This window comes from Chiloscyllium plagiosum, unplaced genomic scaffold (genome assembly GCF_037043375.1).
Source record: "Chiloscyllium plagiosum isolate Xiang-an unplaced genomic scaffold, Cpla_swu_hap1 HiC_scaffold_11, whole genome shotgun sequence".
In the NCBI taxonomy this organism is placed as follows: domain Eukaryota; kingdom Metazoa; phylum Chordata; class Chondrichthyes; order Orectolobiformes; family Hemiscylliidae; genus Chiloscyllium; species Chiloscyllium plagiosum.
Window position 1 is genome coordinate 13,194,504 of NW_028270149.1, and position 21,132 is coordinate 13,215,635.

General features: G+C 41.4%; 1 protein-coding gene across 2 annotated transcripts in view; it reads left to right on the top strand.

Moving 5' to 3' along the window:
- LOC122557432 (uncharacterized) overlaps window positions 1-21,132 on the top strand; it is a 197,755-nt gene that overhangs the window by 116,082 nt on the left and 60,541 nt on the right. For both annotated transcript variants that reach the window (XM_043705166.2, XM_043705163.2), the window contains exon 2: window positions 8,308-8,384. In XM_043705166.2, coding sequence (XP_043561101.2) covers window positions 8,315-8,384 — 70 coding nt within the window. In that variant the 5' untranslated portion in view covers window positions 8,308-8,314. The remainder of the gene's footprint in view (window positions 1-8,307; window positions 8,385-21,132) is intronic.

Sequence of the window (21,132 nt, forward strand, 5' to 3'; positions counted from 1 at the left end):
ATCTGCAGTCCTTAATTTCTTCTCATCATTGTATGGCCCAGTTAAAACCTTCCTGCATTACCAAACATTTCCCATGTGCATTACCTTCTTGAATGATATAAACCACGTGCTTGATATCATTAGCTCTGTTCTTCAGCAAATAATCTACCAGCTTTCAGCATCATTCATTTAGCTTTCCAAATCCATATTACTTAGTCACCTCCTCTTTCTCCAGAAATGTTGTTCCAAACTCCTGTAACACTCATAAAGCTGTTTCCACTCTCCAGCTCACTGGCATTTCAAATCTATTGTACATTGTATGAAACTCCTTATCTGGATTGTTGCTTTTGGGTATAAATACCTGAGCGATGGTAGTGTCCCCTGGTTAGTTTCATCAGTATCAGTCCATCTGCCTCACTTTTCTCTTCATTCATACATTTGGCAGATTCCTTACTGCTACTCCATCTTCCTTTTCTTCCTTTCCTGATTATATCAATCTCAATTCATTGCTCATAAAGTTGCCTATGCCCATCCTCCATACCTCAGGGTGTTTTATTTCTCCTCTTTCCCATCCCTGGCTTTTGACTCCCTCGCTTTCCTCTCTTGTTAATCGCTTGTACATTCCATATTCTAATTCATTTTGTATTTACCAAGTTTGTGTATTTGAGGATTTCACTCAGAAGTGACCTTTGAGACCTCACTTCCTCTGTAGACAAGTCGACGTCAGCTAATGATTTAGGCAGGAGTTCCAGTCCACGCAGTTAATGCTGATACATTCCAGGCCCGTTCTTCATTAGTTTCATTGATGATTCACCACTGGCTTCTAATGTGCTGTTGACCAGTGCAAGGGATAGTTATAGAGTCATAGAGGCTTGCAGCGCAGAAACAGACCCATCAGCCCATCCTGACCAGTTTTCCTAAATTAATCTAGTTCCATTTGTTTGCATTTGGCCCATATCCCTCTAAACCATTCCTATTCATATATCTATCCAGCTCCTTTTAAATGTTGTAATTGTACCAGCCTTCACCACTTCCTCATTCCATATACACACTGCCCTTTGCATGAAACAGTTGCCACTTAGGCCCCTTTTAAATCTTTCCCCTCTCACCTTAAACTTATATCCTTTAGTTTTGGACTCTGGTACCCTGGGAAAAAGTTACAGTTATAGTGGCAGACCTCACACCCTTGAAGCACAAACCAGTGAAACAGGTGATTGAGATGTACTGATTGAACTTTTCTCGTGTACTTCCAGCTGATGCTCCAGTTTGACTAATGCATTAGTTTCCAAGATTACATTTTGCTTTCCCCTCTGGGACATCTGATCTGATGACTTCCAGTTGCTTATCTTAGCATTTCACAACTCTACATATTAAACCAGTTAGATGAGAACCAACAATGTTGCTCTCCCATTAGGCCAGTAAAAGACCGAATTACGATGTGCAACTCAAGGTCCAACATGTTAGAACATTGAACTCTGCGTCAGAGACACAGAAATGGCAATCCTGGCAGAGTTGGTGGCATTCTTGCCTCTGAACCATGACACTATAGGCTCAATCTGTCTACCAGAGACTTGAGTGTAGAATTTATCTGGATGCTTCAGATGCATTACAGAAGGAGTGCTGCATTGTTGGAGATACCATTTTTCCAATGAGATGGTAAGCTGTGTGCCACCTTTACTTAGAAAGCATTTCTATAGGAGGACAGGGCAGGTCTTCTCTGTCTCCAAGGCCACTGCTTATCCCGCAACCAAAATTACTAAAAAAAAGAGCAAGATGATTTGCAGAACTTCAAGTCACTGCGTCTGGGAGCTTGCTGTGCGTAAATTGACCGGTGTGTTTCCTACAGTACAGCAGTGACTGTGCAACAAAGCCAACACAGGGAATACTGGAGAAACTCAGTGTATCTGGCAGCATCTGTGGAGAGAGAAACAGAGTTAGTGTTTGGAGCCAGGTATAGCTTCTTCAGAAAGTACTTTGCTAGCTGTACAAAGTTGAGAGTATGGTGCTAGAAAAGCACGGCAGGTCAGACAGCATCCGAGGAGCAGGAGAATCAATGAACCATTCCTAATAAAGGGCCTTTGCCCAAAATGTCGATCCTCCTGCTCCTCGGATGTTGCCTGACCTGCTGTGCTTTCCCAGCACCTCATTCTCGACTCTGATCTCCAGCATCTGCAGTCCTCACTCTTTCCTGGCTGTAAAACGTCCTTTGGGACAGCCTGAGGTGGTGAAAGGTGCGATATGAATGGAAATTAATTTTGTGAAAATCTGAATCCCATTCTTGACTGATGCTGTGGGTTGAGTCAAATCAGTCGTAGAATGGAGGAAAAGCATTAAAGTGGGTGAGGTTCAGAGTACCGTATGTCAGGGAAGGACAGTGTTCTCTCATGCAACTGAGGAAAACATAATCTGTAACAACAAAGACACTCAGGATAGAATATTGTCCCAGAGGATGATCCGGTTATCCCAGCTCAATGGCTAAGTAGTTGAGTGGGGTCAAGATGTAAGAAAGAGGGTGTGATGGGAAGAGGATAAAAATAGATTTACATCAGTCACATACCAGAGTACTTATTGGAAAAGCTTTAATGCCCGATACTGATGTTTATATTTAGAATTCAGCCATGTTCCGTAATAAAATTGTATTTTATGTGCTGGGGAATCACGAGTCACATAACAGCTGGTAACAATCATTGAGAATATTATACAGGCCCATCCGTCTGGGAAAATAGCAGAAAGAAATTCCAGATAAAATCCTTTCAAAGATGGTATAGTTCTTCTCTGGTCTTCACTCACTTAGCTCTGCATGTCATGCAGTAAACACTTGTCTTCAAATCCTCCTACGTTCTCACTCACTTGACAAAGTAACAGGCAAGATACACTAAGACAAACCAGTGGATGTACTGGACTCAGATGTCCAAAAGGCATTTGACAAGGTGCTGCATCAAAGGTTACTTCACGAAATAAGAACTCACTATATAGGGAATAACATATGTACATGGACAGAGGAAACTGGCTAATAGGAAGCAGAATTGAGAATGCAAGGATCATTATTGGGTTGGTAGGGTGTAATGAGTATTATACAGCTATCAGTGTTGGGACTTCAATTATCTGCAGTTTGTACAAAGACCTTGATGTAGTCACTGAATTTTAGCTAAATTTTTCTGATGGTACAAAAATAGGTGGGAAAGTAATTTGTGACAATGACAAGAAGAATCTGCAAAGGAATGTAGATTGTTAAGTGAGTGGGCAAAAACATGGTAAATGGAGTATAATGTGGGAAAATGTTAAGCTCACTTTTGACAGGAAGAATAGAAAGGCAGAATGTTATTGAAATGGAAGGAAATTACAGAACTCTGAGACGGAGGGAACTGGGTGTTGAGAGAATGATTTTAACCTTTTATTTGTCTCTTAGACAAGACAAGACTTAGGTTTCTTTGTTTAAACATTTATCTATACACGCATGGGATTTGTACATATCAAAGTATGACATATAGCTCAGATTTTTATCACAAAACAAAGATTTTATAGACAATCTTCCAACCAACTATTTCTACATTTAATCATTTCCGATCAAACTTTTACGCATTTACTCACCTATACCTTTACACAACAGTGTTCATATAATCCATATTCTATATTAGTACACATGATATTATCCAATATTGGTGGAGTCAGGCTGCCACAGAACCAGGGTTTTAGTTTAGCTTTCAGTAATTGCTGGGGTTTAGAAGCTGGTTGTGGAAGCTGCTACATCTTTCTCTCTGTTACAGCTAAAAGCTTGGGTTCCCCTCCTGCTGCCAGAATCACATGTGAGGCTATCTGTTTTATTGAATTTGCCTTTGCTGTACATCTCCATGACTCTTAAGTATTTCCAATTCTTCTTCCTTTTATTTGTATTTTAACCATACGGTAAGAATAAAGTGTGTTTTGCTTAAAGCCAAGTAATGTAACCAATCAAATTACATATGGGACATAGCAGTTTACACTTTCCTTTAAGTAAGATAAAAGTTAGGGTCTAGGCTATGTCCTTGATATATTTGATAGGTGTTTGGTCTGGTCCATAACGAACTGGAGGCTCTTGTTGGGATCAAAATCTATTATTCGAGGTTGGGTTTAGGGTTATTCGACTCAAAAACAGTGAGTGGTGAGCATTGGTGTTCTCTTTTCGAATGACGCATTCCGTTGGTTTAAATGGGGTCTGCCTTGTGTAATAATGGCACTTTCTATGGCTAAGAGTGTCCTGGAAAGATGCCACTTGGGGAGCTTATAGAAGGTCTGTAAGGCACAGAGTTTGGAATTGGCGGACAAGCTGGGGTTGAAATTGCCTTTGTCTGTGAGGAAAGGGGAGGTAATTGCAACAATAGCTCGGCATTTACAATTTCCCGGAATGCAATGGGAATCATTGGAAATAGCTAAAATTCAATTACAAGTGAAGCAGCTTGAATATCAAAAAGAAATGAAATAGTTTGAATTAAGATTGAAAGCAGAAGAAAAACAGAATGAGAGAGAAGGTGGGGAGAAAGATTTTTCGAACTTTGGAAGTTGGATCTGAAAACTGAAAGTCAACTTAATGATTTGAATTGATTTATTATTGTCACATGTACCTAGATACAGTGAAAAGTTTTGATTTACACACAGTGCAGACAAAGTGCATTAGGGTAATAGAACAGAGTGAGGAATACAACATTACGGCTTCAGAGAAGGTGCACAGGGAGCAAGATCAACATTAAATTTGAAATTTGAGAGATCCATTCAGAATTCTAATAACAGCAGGGATGGTGGGGCAGTACGGTGGCTCAGTGGTTAGCACTGCGGCCTCACAGCACCAGGGACCTTGGGCAATTGTCTGTGTGGAGTTTGCACATTCTCCCCGTGTCTGCGTGGGTTTCCTCCAGGTGCTCCAGTTTCCTCTCACAGTCCAAAGATGTGCAGGTTAGGTGAATTGGCCATTCTAAATTGCCCATAGTGTTAGATGCATTAGCCAGAGGGAAATGGGTCTGGGTGGGTTACTCTTTAGAGGGTTAGTGTGGACTTGTTGGGCCAAAGGGCCTGTTTCCACACTGTAGGGAATCTAATATAAGAAGCTGTTCTTGGTGTGTGTGTTTAAGCTTTTGTGTCTTCTGCTTGACTGAAGAATTCGGAAGAATTTGAAATGGTGGAGCTATATGTGAAAGGTCGGAGTAGTGATGAGGACAATAGTGGAGAACAGTCCCATCATAGCCAAAAGCCTGGTGGTGATCTGTTGAAAAATGACCCAAGTATTGCCAAAGTTTGACAAGAAGGCTATAGAAGTATTTTTCTTTTCATTTTAGAAAGTGGCTGAATGAATGAAATGGCCACTGACCATGTGGGTATTGTTAGTTTAAACAAAGTTGGTAGGTAGAGCTAGTGAGGTATTTACATCACTATTAGAGGAGGTACCTGGGGAGTATGAGAAGGTGAAAAAAGCCATTTAGGTGCATATGAGTTAGTGTCAGAAGCCTACAGAAAACGGAATCTAAGGAGGGAACCTGGTCAAAGGTATATTGAGTTTGAAAGAATCAAACAAGGTAACTTTGATAGGTGAATAAGAGCATTGAAAATAGATCAAGCACATGACATTCTGAGAGAGACAATTATTTTGGAAGAGTTCAAAACTTCACTTCCTGAAGAAGTGAGAACTCGTGGAAGAGTAGAGAGTTAAAACTGCAAGATTAACCGCAAGATTAAATGGTAGATGATTACGAGTTGGCTCATAAATCAAAATTTGGCTTCCGACATCAATTTCAATCCATGAGGGATAGAAATTGGAAAAGTCCTCAGGTGGTAAGAAGGAAAAGAAATCACATTGAAGATAACAAAGCTAGCTTACCGTAGGGAGAAAAAGAAACCCATGAGAGGGATCAAGAAGTAAAAATGCTCAGATGTTTTCACTGTAATAAAGTAGGCCACGTGAAATCACAGTGTTGGTGGGTTAGAAAAAGCACTGTGAAGGTGGATGTGGGAAAACAGAATAAGCCAGTGAATTTTGTTGAAATGGCAAAGGAAAGCAAGTTGGAGGTTAAAAAGCTACACCAGGATATACAACTTGGTTTTGGGTTGATTAGATTAGATTACTTTACAGTGTGGAAACAGGCCCTTCGGCCCAACAAGTCCACACCGACCCGCCGAAGCGTAACCCACCCATACCCCTACATTTACCCCTTACCCAACACTACGGGCAATTTAGCATGGCCAATTCACCTGACCTGCACATCTTTGGACTGTGGGAGGAAACCGGAGCACCCGGAGGAAACCCACGCAGACACGGGGAGAACGTGCAAACTCCACACAGTCAGTCGCCTGAGGCGGGAATTGAACCCGTTCTCTGGCGCTGCGAGGCAGCAGTGCTAACCACTGTGCCACCGTGCCGCCCAGTAAGGTGGAGAAAGTCAGAAGTCACATGACACCAGGTTATAGTCCTACAGGTTTATTTGAAATCACAAACTTTCGGAGTGGAGCCCCTTCGTCGGGTGAAGTGAGAGGCAAGCACACAGGTGTCCAATGTTGTTTGAGAAGAAGGTGCCAGATCCTTTTAATGTGACAGTGCTGCTGTTGGACTGAGGTGGAGAAAGTCAGAAGTCACATGACACCAGGTTATAGTCCTACAGGTTTATTTGAAATCACAAACTTTCGGAGTGGAGCCCCTTCGTCGGGTGAAGTGAGAGGCAAGCACACAGGTGTCCAATGATTTCAGATCCTCTTAAGTCATGGACTTGTAATGGTCAGGTTTACTCGTATGTGCCAAGATGAGCAGGGAAAGAAATTGCAGTTTTAAGAGATGCAGGAGCATGTTAGTCTTCGATGGCGAGAGATGAGGAGATATGCAATTGAGAAGGAGTATTGTCAGAGCAGGTAGTAATATTTGGAATTCACGATGAGAAGTGTAGTGTTCCATTCTATAAGGTGAGGTTGCAGAGTCCAGTGAAAAGTGGTGAAGTGGTGGTAGGAGTAATAGAGAGGTTCTCAGTTCCAAGAGTATAGTTGATCCTTGGTAATGATACAGCTGCATCTTAGATGGCAGTGGTGCCTACTGTGGTTGAAAAGCCAGTGGAAAATCAGGCAACTGAGGTATTACAGGAAGTATATCCTGGTATTTTCCCTGACTGTATGCTAACAAGGTCACAAAGCCACCAGTTGAAACGGGAGGAGAAATCAAAGAACAAAGGTAAGGAGGTTGAAGTTCAATTATCAGAGACTATGTTTGATTAAATGGTTGGCAAAAACAGGTGGAGGACATTAAATGTGGAACACAGCACTTTACACTTACCTTTAAAAGTGAGGATTCAGGCTATCTTCCTTGATATATTTGAAGGAGTTTGGTTTGGCCCATAATAATGTAAATTTCTGGGTCCTGTGTTTGGATCACAGCCATGGCAAGTCATCTGCCAATACAGATGATGGAATTTGAATTCACCTTAAAAAAAACTAGAATTTCGTGTCTAACAATGAGCGTAAAAGCATTGCTGATAGTTGGGAAAATCCCATCTGGTTTACTATTATTCTTTGGGAAGGAAATCTGCCATCCTTACCTGGTCTGGCCTACATGTGATTCCAGACCCACAGGATATGATTGACTCTTAGCTATCCTCTGGGCAATTAGGGCTGGACAATATATGCAGGCTTTGCCAGTGACATCCATATCCTGTGAATGAATTAAAATCAAGAGCATTGTTGAGAATATCTGGAGTACAATTTTGGTTCCATTTAAGAAAAGATATAAATGCATGAAAAGCCGTTTAAACAAGATTCACTTGACAGATACCTGGTGATGGGTGGGTTATCTTATGAGAAACATGTGGGCAGACTGTACCTGCTTCCATTAATGTTTAGAAGAATGAGAGGTGATTTTATTGAAGCAAATAAGATCCTGCTGGGATTGACAGGATGGCACCAGGAAGGATGTTTCCCCTTATGGGAAGGACACTGTTTAAAATTAGGGCCTCCATTTTGAACAAAGCTGAGGAGATTTTCTTTTCTTTCATAAATTTGAGGTGTTTTAGAATTTATTGAGCAGTGGAGTCAGGTTCCTTTTTAGGGCAGGGGTAGTTTGACTCCTTTATTAGTTAAGCATTGAAGGTTATTGGGAATAACCAGGAGGGTGGAGTTGAGATCACAGTAAGAGCTGCCATGATCTTATTGAACAATGGAGCAGGCCAGAGATGCTGAATGGCCCATATTTGCCTCAAATTCACATGAACGTATGTTTGTCTGTCCTTTCTGTCTTTGAAATATCTCCCTGCTGTACAATTCTGAGATCTCTGCACTCCTTCAATTCTGCTCTCAATAATAGTTTGACTTTATCTCCTACAGAGATCATATGATGGCCACGGGACTGCCAGACCTAAGACAGGCTTCAGAGGCTGAAGAAGGCAATGAAGAGTGTTCAGGTACACTATATTTTATTCTCCCTTTTGACATATTTTACAACTCAACATTGTTTTGTGCCAAACCAATATTGAGATCTTCACCTGTTAACCAGAGTGCTTTTCTTGTTGCCCATCCTTAGTTGCACTTGAACTGTTTGGCTCTCTAGACCGTTTGATTGAATGATTTATTGTCACAAGGATTTAACAACTAAATACAGTGAAAATTGCAATATGTCTTCATGGTACAATACCATTTTGACTTGCAGAAGATATTAAGATAAAGTTCATAGAATCCCTACAGTATGGAAACAGGCCACTTAGCCCAACAAGTCCACACCAACTCTCTTATGATAATCCCAGGTAGACTCACCCTTCTATCTTATCTTCCAAAACCCTATTGCATGGCTAATCTACTGAACCTACACGTTGTTGGATGGTGGAGGAAGCCGAAGCAAACCCATGCAGACTCAGGGAGAACGTGCCAATTCAACACAGACAATCACCTGAGGCTGGAATTGAACCCAGGTCCCTGGCGCAGTGAGGTAGCAATACTCACCACTGAGCCGCAGTGACAATATGACACTGTAAGATACAATGTTTAAATATTAGTGAAACCAGAGTCATCTTCCTCCCTTCTTGTACCCTGCTCATGATCAGAGTGGTGTCTTCACACAGGCTCAGGGTCTATCAGTGCTCTTTCATACAGTCCATTCCAGGGACTACCAAATCCGGCCTACCACAGCACCGCAGCTGAGTGCAGATTTCAGAGGGCAGTTAGGAGTTGTCAACATTGCTGTGGGTTTAGAGTCCCATCTAGACTAGGCTAGGTAAGGATTTAGATTTAGATTTAAATTTAACTGTTCTTGTCACATGTACTGGAATACAGTACAAAGTCACCAATCTCCCACATCATCTTAGTATACAAAAGACAGCAATAGTGAACTAAGTGAATATTTACAACAATTTAGAAATTGTGTAATATAATAGAGACATTATGCTGGTCAACTCTTGTGAAGTAATAAGACATCATTATGAAACATCATTGTAAAGCAACATCATCATGAAACAAACACTGGGTACTTTGCTCCCACCTTGACTGTTGGGGAAATTTTAAACTAACTCAACAGGGGTGTAGGAAATAGGAGAAAACATTGGAGTATTGTACCAGAGCTGGGTGAGACAGATGTCATTAGAATAGAGAGTGCTATGTTCATGGGTGAACCCAGAGTAAGGGGGAAGGTCATGCAGTCTAAATCATGGTGACACTGAATGATTAGATTACTTACAGTGTGGAAACAGGCCCTTTGGCCCACACCAACCTTCCGAAGAGCAACCCACCCAGACCCATTCCTCTACATTTGCCCCTTCACCTAACACTACAGGCAATTTAGCGTGGCCAGTTCACCTAACCTGCACATTTTTGGACTGTGGGAGGAAACCGGAGCACCCGGAGGAAACCCACACAGACACAGGGAGAATGTGCATGAGGTGGGAATAGAACCCAGGTCTCTGGCACTGTGAGGCAGCAGTGCTAACCACTGTGCCATCATGCCACCCATGCATGGTGCATGAAGTAAAATTGATTAAATTGATTGGGTGACACGGCAGGTCAGTGGTTAGCACTGCTGCCTCACAGTAGCAGGGACCTGTGTTCGATCCTAGCCTCAGACATCTATCTGTGTGGAGTTTGCACATTCTCCCTGCATCTACACGGATTTCCCCAGGTACTCTGGTTTCCTCACACAATCCAAAGATGTGCAGGTTAGGTGAATTAGCTGTGCTAAATTGCCCATAGTGGTTCAGGGATGTGTAGGCTCAGTGCATTAGTCAGGAGTAAATGTACAGTAATAGGGTTGGGAAATGGGTCTGGGTGAGTTACTCTTAAGAGAGTCAGCGTGGGCCAAGTTACCTGTTTCCACACTTTAGGAATTCTGTGAGAAGACTGGCAAGTTACAGACACAATTTGCCATGTGGGATTATGTTAATGTAGTTAACGGAGCCTTAGCTTAAGGACTTGGTGTTAAATATTTGTGTTCAGAAAAGACAAGGAAGGGCAATAAAGAAAGCTGTTTTCTTTTGGTTAAGGAAAATGTTGCAATGCTGGGGAATGAGGGTGTTCCAGCGGGTTCAAGAACAGAGTAAAGTTGACTTGCGCAGTGTAATTTATAAGCTGCCAACATGTTGCAGAAGGAAAACTGCATAGAACAGCAGAGAGACAAGCCAGCATAGATTCATCATTGTTATAATGGGGGACTTTAATTGCCCAAATAAAGCCTGGTGCTGAGGTAGTTTTCAAGGACAAGCAGTCCTAGGTTCTGTAGTGGACAAATGCCTCCAGTAGTATGTGTCCAGTCTAACAAGAAAGGAGGCAGTGCTTGGGAAGGAGGTGAGCAAAGTAGATCAAAGTTAAAAATCACACAACACCAGGTTATAGTCCAACAGGTTTAATTGGAAGCATACTAGCTTTCGGAGCGACGCTCCTTCATCAGGTGGTAATGGAGGACACAATTCTATGGCACAGAATTTATAGCAAAAATTTACAGTGTGATGTAACCTGGTGTTGTGTGATTTTTAACTTTGTACACCCCAGTCCAACATCAGCATCTCCAAATCAAAAGTAGATCAAATATCAGTGGAGGGATCTTTTACAGAATAGCGACCTTTGTATTGCAAGGTGTAGGATGCTGAATAATTAACTGGGGAAGAGCTGACTTGGACAAGGCAAGGGGAGAGCTGTGTCAAGATTAGAGTGGTGCTGGAAAAGCACAGCAGGTCAGACAGTATCTGAGGAGCAGGAAAATTGACGTTTTGGGCTGCCTGACCTGCTGTGTTTTTTCAGCACCACTCTAATCTTGACTCTGATCTCCAGCATCTGCAGTCTCCACTTGCGCGTAAGGGGAGAGCTGGACCTGATGGATCGGATCCAAAACCTGGCCGGATGTGCTGCAGCTGAAGAATGGGATACCTTCGAAGAAGGGACAGTTTAGGCATGGTTAAGGTATATTCCCCCTAAAGGGAAGCTGGGAAACAAATCCAGAGCTCCAAAGAAGATGGAAATAAAGTTAAAGAAAGTGTGCTTCTGACAGGTAGCAGTTTGAGAATGCAATTGTGAATAAAGCTGATGTTCAGAAGGAAAATGAGAAAGGAAATAAGAGAAGGAAAGGATTTTGAAAAAGACTAGCAACAAACATAAAGGGAAATTCCAAATTCCTCTGTGGACAAATAAACTGTTACAACATTGTGACAATAGGGGTAGGGCTGATTAGGAACTGTAAAAGGGATTTACACATGAAAGCATGGAAATGCTGTTAAATAAATTATCTGAATCAACATTACCCTTGAGGGAGATGTTTCCCAAGTCCTGATGAATTGAAGCTAAGTCAATCGAAGGATGTAAAATTGTTAAGCAGGAAGTTTTGGATAGGTTATCGGTACCTTTACTTGATAAAGATGCTGGGAATTGTCTGGAAGGACATTGAAGGAAGTGAGAGTAGAAATTGCAGAGGCCCTGGTGCCAGAAGACTGGAGAATTGCAATCATTTCCCCTTTGATGAGAAAAGATCAGTTCAGCAATTACAAACCAGCCAGTTTAGCTTCAGTGGTGGGGAAACTTCAAGAAACATTTGGGATATTTGGGATAGAATTGACAGTCACATGGAAAAATGTGGGTGAACTTGAAAGAAATAGCATGAATATGTTAAAGAAAAATCACACCCAACCAGCTTACTTGAAGATATACCAGAGAGGGAGATGCTGTTGATGTAATGACCATGGACTTCCAAAAGACATTCAGCATAGTGTCACATATCAAACTTGTGAAGAAGGTTTTAATTCGTGGAACAAAAGGGACAGTAGTACCATGGTATGCAAAGTTGGCTGAGGGATAGGAAACAGATAGTAACGTTATTTAATCGTTATTTCCGGACTTGAGGGAGGTTTGTAGGAGAACTGTCCAGTGGCTGGTAATAGACTTTTGTTTTTCCTGATAAATAAAAATGATCCAGTTATTTAAGTGCTGAGGACAGTTTCAAAATTTGCGAATAAGACTAAACTGTGAGGTTGAGAGTGTAGAATATGCAAAGGTGGCAGATGCAGAGAAATGTGAGATGGCACGTTTTAGTACAAAGAGACTATATAAAATAAAGGATACTATGCTTAAGGGTCTTCAGTTGCCTGGAGACCTGTGTGTTTTTGTGCATAAGTTACTAATGGTGGCAGGACAGGCAGAGCTGTTAAGAAAGCATACAATATTCTAGGCTTCACAAATAGGGGTTTTGTGGGGAGGTTATGATAAACTTATATGACTCATTGCTATACTTCAGCTGGAGTGTACTGTGGAGTTCTCGGTATCACACCATAGGTAGGAAATGAATGCATTGGAGAGAGTGTAGAATAGGTTTACAGAGTGGTTTCAGGATGAGGCACTTCAGTTATGAAGAAAATTTGGAAGGTTGGACTTGTTTTTCTTTGGAAAAAGAAGGCTAGGAGGAGATTTCATGACAGCTTTCGAAATTATGAGAAGTCTGAACAGAGGAGGTAGGGAGAAACTGTTTCTTCTTGTGAAAGAATTGAGAACCAGAGAGCACTGTTTTAGAGTGTTTTGGAAAAGAAGCAAATGTAAGAGGCATGAAAGAATTTTTTTTAAGTAGTGTGGTTGGTGTCTGAAATGCACTGTCCAAGTGTGGTGGAGGCTTGTTCAACTTAGGTATTCAAGAGGATTTTAGATTATTTAACTCACAAAAATGTGCTTGGTTAAGGGAAAAATGCTGTAGATTGGCACTTAGTCAAAATGCTCAGGGAACTGGTGGAGACACGATGGCCTGATTGGCCTTCTTCTGAACTTTAGCAATTCTGTAATACAGTGAAAGGATGTATAGTGATAAGGCCAGTGTCACATGATTTCATGGAGCAATCTGGAAGGGAGCAGACTGTGTACCACAAGTTTGAGACAATGGTGTGAAGGCAAAGCTAGACGTAAAGTGTTTTTGAGAACTTCTAATAGACCAACATCAGTCATTTGGGAGTTTAAATAGAGTTGGATCTCATAAACCTGGCAAACAGTGACAGTCGCCACATCATTTCAACCTTAAATATTTTACTTTCCTGGATATGAATTCCTGACTTTCTACAGGATTTTACTAAGGATATCATGGGGATTAAAGGGCATGGGAAGAAAGTGGGGCCAGGGTGCTAGGTTGGATGATCAGCAATGATCATATTGAAGGGTGGGACATTAAAGAGCCGATTGGCCTACTCCTATTCTCTATGTTTCTATATTTCTCATGAGCTGGTTAAGATCATTTGACAAAATCCCTCATGGAAGGCTGTTTGTTTGTAATTTATATGTGAATGATTTGAATGAAAATGGCGGTAGTTTGATTCGTAAGTTTGCAGATGATACAGAAGTTAGTGGAGTTGTGAATAGTGAGGAAGGTTGTTAAAGGATGCAAGAGGATAAAGATCAGTTGGAAAATTGGTCAGAAAAATGAAAGATGGAGTTTAATCTGGACAATTCTGAGGTGATGCATTTTGGGACATCATATGCAAGTGGAATGTATCCAATAAATTGTAAGATCTTTAGGAACATTGATATACTGAGAGATTAGATTAGATTAAATTAGATTACTTTACAGTGTGGAAACAGGCCCTTCGGCCCAACAAGTCCACACCGACCCACTGAAGCGCATCCACCCAGACCCATTCCCCTACATTTACCCCTGCACCTAACACTACAGGCAATTTAGCGTGGCCAGTTCACCTAACCTGCACATTTTTGGACTGTGGGAGGAAACCGGAGCACCCGGAGGAAACCCACGCAGACACGGGGAGAATGTACAAACTCCACACAGTCAGTCGCCTGAGGCGGGAATTGAACCTGGGTCTCTGGCGCTGTGAGGCAGCAGTGCAAGTCCATAGTTACCTGAAAGTGGCAATATAGGTAGATATCGTGGGAAAGAAGACAGATGACATGTTTGCTCTCATTGATCAGGGTATTGAGTAGAAATATTGGCAAGTAATTTTGCAGCTGTATAAGATTTTACATTTGGAGCATTGTATGCAGTTCTGGTCACCACGCTATGTGAAGGATATGAAGGCTTTGGAGAGGGTGCAAAAGATGTTTCCCAGCATGGTGCCTGGATTGGAGTATATTAGCTGTATGGAGAGGTTGGACAAACTTGGATTGTATCCACTGGAGTGATAGAGGCTGAGGGGTGACCTGACAGAAGGATATAAAATTATGGGAGGCATGGAGAGGGTGAATACTCAGAGTCTTTTACCCAGGGTGGAAATTTCAAATACCAGGGAGTATGGGTTTAAGTGCGAGTGGGATAATTTTATGGAGATATACAAGAAACGATTTTTACACAGGGTGGTAAGTGCCTGGAGTGTGCTACTAGAGGAGTGGTAGAAGCAGATACAATAGCAACATTTAAGAGACATTTAGACACATATATGAAAAGCAGGAAAGATAGTGATATGGACTACATACTGGCAGATGGGATTGGCTTAGAATGGCATCATGGTCACCACAGACATGGTAGGCTGTTTTTGTGTTGTACTGTTCTATGTTCTAAATTGATCATTGTTTTTGCAAAGTCATTATAGCAGGAAAATAGAAGCACTATTCACTTATCCTTCCAAGTGACTCTACATTTTCCAATCCAATTGACAGATGAGGGTTAACGTGTTTCCATCTGTAAGTGGTTTCTGGCATCAGGGCCTTGGTGTCAGTTGATTTAAGTCTCTGCACACGCCTTCTCTTTGTAATAAAATGTAGATATCCTTACACCGCAAGGGCTACAGCAGCTCAAGAAGGCAGCTCGTCGCCATCTCTTACTGGACAGTTAAGAGTGGGCAATAAAAATACTGGCCCAGCCAGCGACTCATATTTTTAAAAAGCAGGAACTGAAGTGAAGTCTCAAGCTGTTATGTGCATTTGGTAACACACCTTTAATCTTTCACTAAATTGGCTCACAAGTTTTGTTTCTCTGCCTGTTATTCCTCTGGGGACAGTTGAGTGAGTGGGTCACCAGTCAGAGAAATCAACAGCCAATATAGAGTGAAGGCATTTTTGTTTTAATTAAGCAAGAGACATTCCCAATGGAGTTTCTGTTTCTCAAAAGTCATGTGTGAATCCTTTTTTCTGTCCAACTTGGCAATTCCCTAACTAAAATATTGTGGACTTTACAGATGAGATTTTTCTGTAAATTCATTACGTGAGAGGAAAGATGCAGTCAGAGAAATACTATTGCAGAAAAGTAAAGCACTGCTGGGTTTTCCTCTTGCTTTATATTACAGATAGCAATGCATTCTTCTCTTTTCTGAAGTAATTACATGGCAGTTCTGTGTAACATTTGGAATTGTTTCCAGACTCTGAAGGAACAGGCATGGAGTAGCATCTGGTACCCTGTTTGTATACCGAGTGCCAGTTAAAACTGCAAGACAATTAAAACATGTTTTAATGCCGAAGATACTCAATAAGGACAGAAAGTTGAAAATTGTACGAGTTTTACATATGACTGTTTTAAACCAACAAAGAAGAGAACAGCTCACCATGTCAATGTCCATCCAGCTGGCCTGCAATTCCTTGTGTGCTTTTAACTGTTATTGACAATAGTTTGACTGGTATGTGTGGAATTTTCCAAGAGTTACAAATTAGTAGAATAAATGTCAGACCAATCTCATCTGACAATGACATGTAATATTCAAAATCTAGTCACAGCCTTACTCTAAAGACCAGATAGAAATGTGTTTTGTTACAATCGTTGTGGTAAAACCATAAAGCCAAAGCAACCTAATTTATCAAATGAAATAATTACCCCCAATTTACAAATTTAGCAAAGAAGATTTCACTTTTTATAATTTTTACGTTAACACTCATTTGAACTAACATTAATTGAACATGAATTAACAGGCAACAGTACTTCAAATTGCAAGATAATTTCCACTTTTTGTCATTAATACAATGGTACATTATCACAAGTATTACTCCATAGAGACAAGTGGCACTGCTTGCAGTTCCAAAGTTTCCTAACTCAGCTTTTCATATTTAATATTTCCCTGTTAATTATTTGTTGGCCAAGTCATGTTCACTGACAGCCATATTGCATTGAGGTCCCCAGGGAAGCTCATTACCCTGTCAGGCCATCAACAGCCACATTCGTGACAGACCTGATGGCACAGACTGCCCAGAGACTCCATTAACATGCCCTTTTAATCGACCCTGTCAGGCGGGCTTGTTGCATTAGGCAAAACTGAAGCAGTTGTACTAAAATGATTCAATTCGGCCTTCAGACTCAAACCCAGCCTTTGGTCTTACTGTGTCATTCAATGTTGCATGCAAACAGCTCTGTGCAAATGGATCTTCTCTGATCTCCCTTCTGCTTCAGCCTTAGTTTTCTGAAACTGTCCTTTCGGTCTAGTTACATGGCTTTTGTAACTTGCTTCCTGTTGGTACTGCTTCCAGTTCAAGGAACACTGAGTCACGTTAACTAGTATTTCTTTATTAGTTGAGGAGGTTACAGTTGATAACAGTCTAAGGATGGGGTGTAAGGCCATTTAGAAAGAGATGAGGAGAAATGTTTTCACCCAGAGAATGATGAGCCTGAGAAACTCTCTGCTACAGAAAGCGGTTAGGGCCAAATCGTCGAAGACTTTGAAGAAAGATGTAGGTGTAGTTCTTATGAGTAAAGGTATCAAAAGGTATGTGAAGCAAGCAGAAACAAGAGTACTGGTTGGATGATCAGCCATCATCCTATTGAATGGTAGAGCAGGCTCAAAGAGCCGAATGGCCTACTCCTATATTCTTACAACCAATGATAATTTCCACAGCCACTTTCATGGACTTACAATGAATTTTGTTTACTGTATTACTTCTAGATCAAAGGTCATCAGAGTATTGAACTAAATAAAATTCAGATTGATCAAAACTTTAGATTTGATGACATAAAATTTTGTTATGCAAGTGTATTAAGGGAAATGAAATTAAGGTGCAGAAGGGAAGTTGAGGTTAAAACAGGTCATGGTCGAATTGAAAAATGACTGAAGCACAAAGAGACCTGGGAGTCCTCATTCAGGATTCTCTTAAGGTTAACATGCAGGATCAGTTAGCAGTTAGGAAGGCAAATGTAATGGTCATGTTCATTTTGAGAGGGCTAGAATACAAAAGCAGGGATGTACTGCTGAGGCTGTATGAGACTTTGGCTTCACCACATGTGGAATAAGGAAGGATGTGTTGGCGTTAAGAGGAGGTCCAGAGGAGGTTTACAAAAATGATCCCAGGGATGAAGAACTTCTCATACAAGGTCTCTGGTTCTACAGTCCATGGAGCTTAGAAGAATGAGGGGAGATCTCATTGAAATGTACTGAATACTGAGAGTCCTGGATAGAGTGGATATGGAGAAGATCTTTCCACTAGTAGGAGTGACCACGAGCAAGAGCAGAGCCTCAGGGTGAGTGTGCGACCTTTTAGAACTGAGATGAGGAGGCATTTCTTCAGCCAGAGGGTGGTGCATGTGTGGAACTCATTGCCACAGAAGACTGTGGATCCAAGTCATTGAGTTTATTTAAGACAGAGATAGATGGTAAGGAGATCAAGGGTTACAGGGAGAAGGGAAGAAAATGGGGGTTGAGAAACCTATCAGCCATGATTGAATGGTAGAGCAAACTTCACGTGCTGAATGGCATAAATTAAGATGATCTTATGATCAAGTTTCAATTAGCTAAATTAAATCTACCAGTTCTTAAAGTTCTGTGGATATTTTGGTCCCTATATATCTACAGACAACACTCAGGTCAAGAATGGGAATTTGCCTTTAAATTGGAATAGGGTAGAATCAGTCACTAATATATCAGATGAAAAAAATGTAGCAGGCCCCTGATGTGCTTTAATGTCTGAGTCAGAACGAGATTAAGTCCTGGATTCCTTGAAAGTGATTAGTTAGAGTTTACATACAGGATTAACCACATCCGTTCCACGTTCATTTATAAAGCTTATTGCAGAATGCAGAAAGTCTGCTGAACTTGTTGCGAGCAGAGCAAACAGCTGAAGAAGAGTCAAAGCCAAGTAAAGTGTCAGATATGATAAATGTGCAGAATTTCCCTGTTGTTCAAGGTCCAGCAGAAATAACAGTTTATTATTTAACTTCTGCTTGATGAGCCGACTGCATTTACTGGAATCAGGCATGCGCAGACACACATTTACTCACATTGGAAAACTTCAAATGTCAGTCAACATAGCTTCAAAGTAATAAGTAAATAAAGCATGTATAAACATTTATTTGACTTCAACACACATCATGCAATGTTGAAAGTGATCATAGCGTTCATAACAAAGTAAACATAGAAACAGGAGTAAAAATATCAAACAATTTATTTTTTTACTTACTCATAGGATGTAGGTGTTTCTGGTTAAACCAGCATTTATTGCCCACCCTTAATTGTCTCAGAGGGCAATTAAGTGTTAATCATACAGCTGTGGATCTGGAGTCACATGTAGGCTAGACCAGGTAAGGGCAACAGTTTCCTTCACCGAAGGACGTTAGTGAACTAGGTGATGTTTTCCTCCAGCATTCAATAAAGGGTTGCTGTTGCACTGCTATGGTGGCTCAATGGCTAGCATTACTGCCTCATAGCACTAGGTGAGCCAGGTTCAATTCCAGCCTTGGGTGATGGTCTCTGTGGACTTTGTATATTCTCCCACAGACCAAAGATGTGCAAGTTAGGGTGGATTGGCCATGCTAAATTGCCCATAGTGTCCAGGGATGTTCATGCTGGATGGATAGCAATAGGAAAGGCAGGATTACAGGCATGGTGGCAGGGTGGGATGCTCTTTGGAGGGTAGGTATGGGCTGAATGGCCTGTTTCCACTTTGTAGGCATTCTATGATTGGACAAATCAAACCAACAATGACATTGTGGAGATTGTTTTTTCAGACCAATACATTAAGGAACCAACTAGAGGACGGGCAATTCTAGATAGGCTGCAATGCAATGAGAAAAGATTCATCAACAATCTTTTTATGTGGGTAACAGTATCGAGGCTACAACATCGGCCGTATCTATCTTGGACTCTGAGGTTTCTTCAAAGCTAGACAGAGGCTGTTCTGAGGTGCTGGGTATGTTCTCCTCCCGCCCCGTTTGTGAGGTAGCAGCTTTCGCGTGCTTCACAGGTTTATTCAGGACCCAGGACCTGACCTCAAGTCAACCTTGTCTCGTACCCGTGCAGGACCACTCCCATGGTTTCGACACCAAACTTGGTCTCCTGAAGCAAACTGTCTCTCTCGCTTAGAGGAGGCATGTGGTCAGTATTAGTGCTCCTGATGCCATGTCACCCTCACCTCCCAGGCCTAGAATTATCAGGTATAATCTAATAGTTCTCTATTCCTATGAGGGTAAAGGACAAGGTTGGCAGCAATAGGGAATCCTGGATGACAAGAGATATTGAGGCTTTGACAGCTAAAAAAGGAGGCATGGCTCAGATACAGGTAGTTGGGATTAGGGGAATTCCTGGAGGTATACAGGGAGTACAGGAGTTTACTGAAGAAGGAAATCAGGAAGGCGAAAAGAGGGCACATGATAGCCTTGGCTGAGAAGATTAGTGTGAATCCAAAGAGTTTCTTTTCGTATATTAAAGGAAAAAGAGAGAGAATAGGACCCCTCAAGAACCAAAGTCAACATGTATGTGTAGAACTGCAAAAGATGGGCGAGGTTCGCAATGAATATTTCTCCTCTGTGATTACCATGGAGAAAGACATGGGAACTTTGAGAAGCGAGCGGTGATATCTTGGGGACAGTCCATATCACAGTAAAGAAGGTGTTGGATGTATTAGAATGTATAAAGGATAAATCTCCTGGTCCTGACGAGATAGATCCAAGAAGACTGCAAGAGGCTAGAGAAATAATTGTGGGGGCCCTGGCAGCTATTTTTGTATCATCGTAAGCCAGAGGTGAGGTCCCAGAAGACTGGGTGGTAGTAAATGTTGTGCCCTTATTCAAGAGGGCTGCAAAAGAAATCCTGGAAACCATAGACTAATAATCTTAACATGTATAGTGAGTAACTTACTTGAGAATATGCTGAGGGATAAGATATTCATGCATTTGGGAAGACAGAGTTTGATTAGCAGTAGTCTGCATGGCTTTGTGAGTGGGAGATCATGCCTCACAAATTTGTTACAGTTCTTTGATGAAGTGACTAGGAGGGTTGACGAGGGCAGGTCAGTAGACGTAGTCTATATGGATTTCAGTAAGGCTTTTAATAAGGTTCCACATGGTAGGCTGCGCTGGAAGGTTAAATCTCTTGGAATGTAGGGCAAACTGGCAAATTGGATACACAATAGGCTTGATGATAGGAAGCAGAGGATAATAGTGGAAGGATGCTTGTGAGACTGGAGGCCTGTGACTAATGGTGTGCCTCAGGGGTTGGTGCTGGGCCGATTGATGTTTGTTATCTATGTCAATGATTTGGATGAGAATGTGCAAGGCATGTTTAATAAGTTTGCAGATGACACTAAAATGGGCATTATCATGGACAGTGAGGAAGGTTCTCAGAAATTGCAACAGGACCTTGAAGTTGGGGAAGTGGGCCGAGAAATGGCAAATGGAGTTTAATATAGATAAGTGAGGTCTTGCAATTTGGAAAGTCAAATCAAGGTAGGAGTTTCCTGGTGAATGATAGAGCCTTAAGGAGTGTCGTAGAACAGAGGGATCTTGGAGTTCAGGTTCACAGTTCTCTAAAAGTGGAGTCATAGGTAAACAGGGCAATGAAGAAG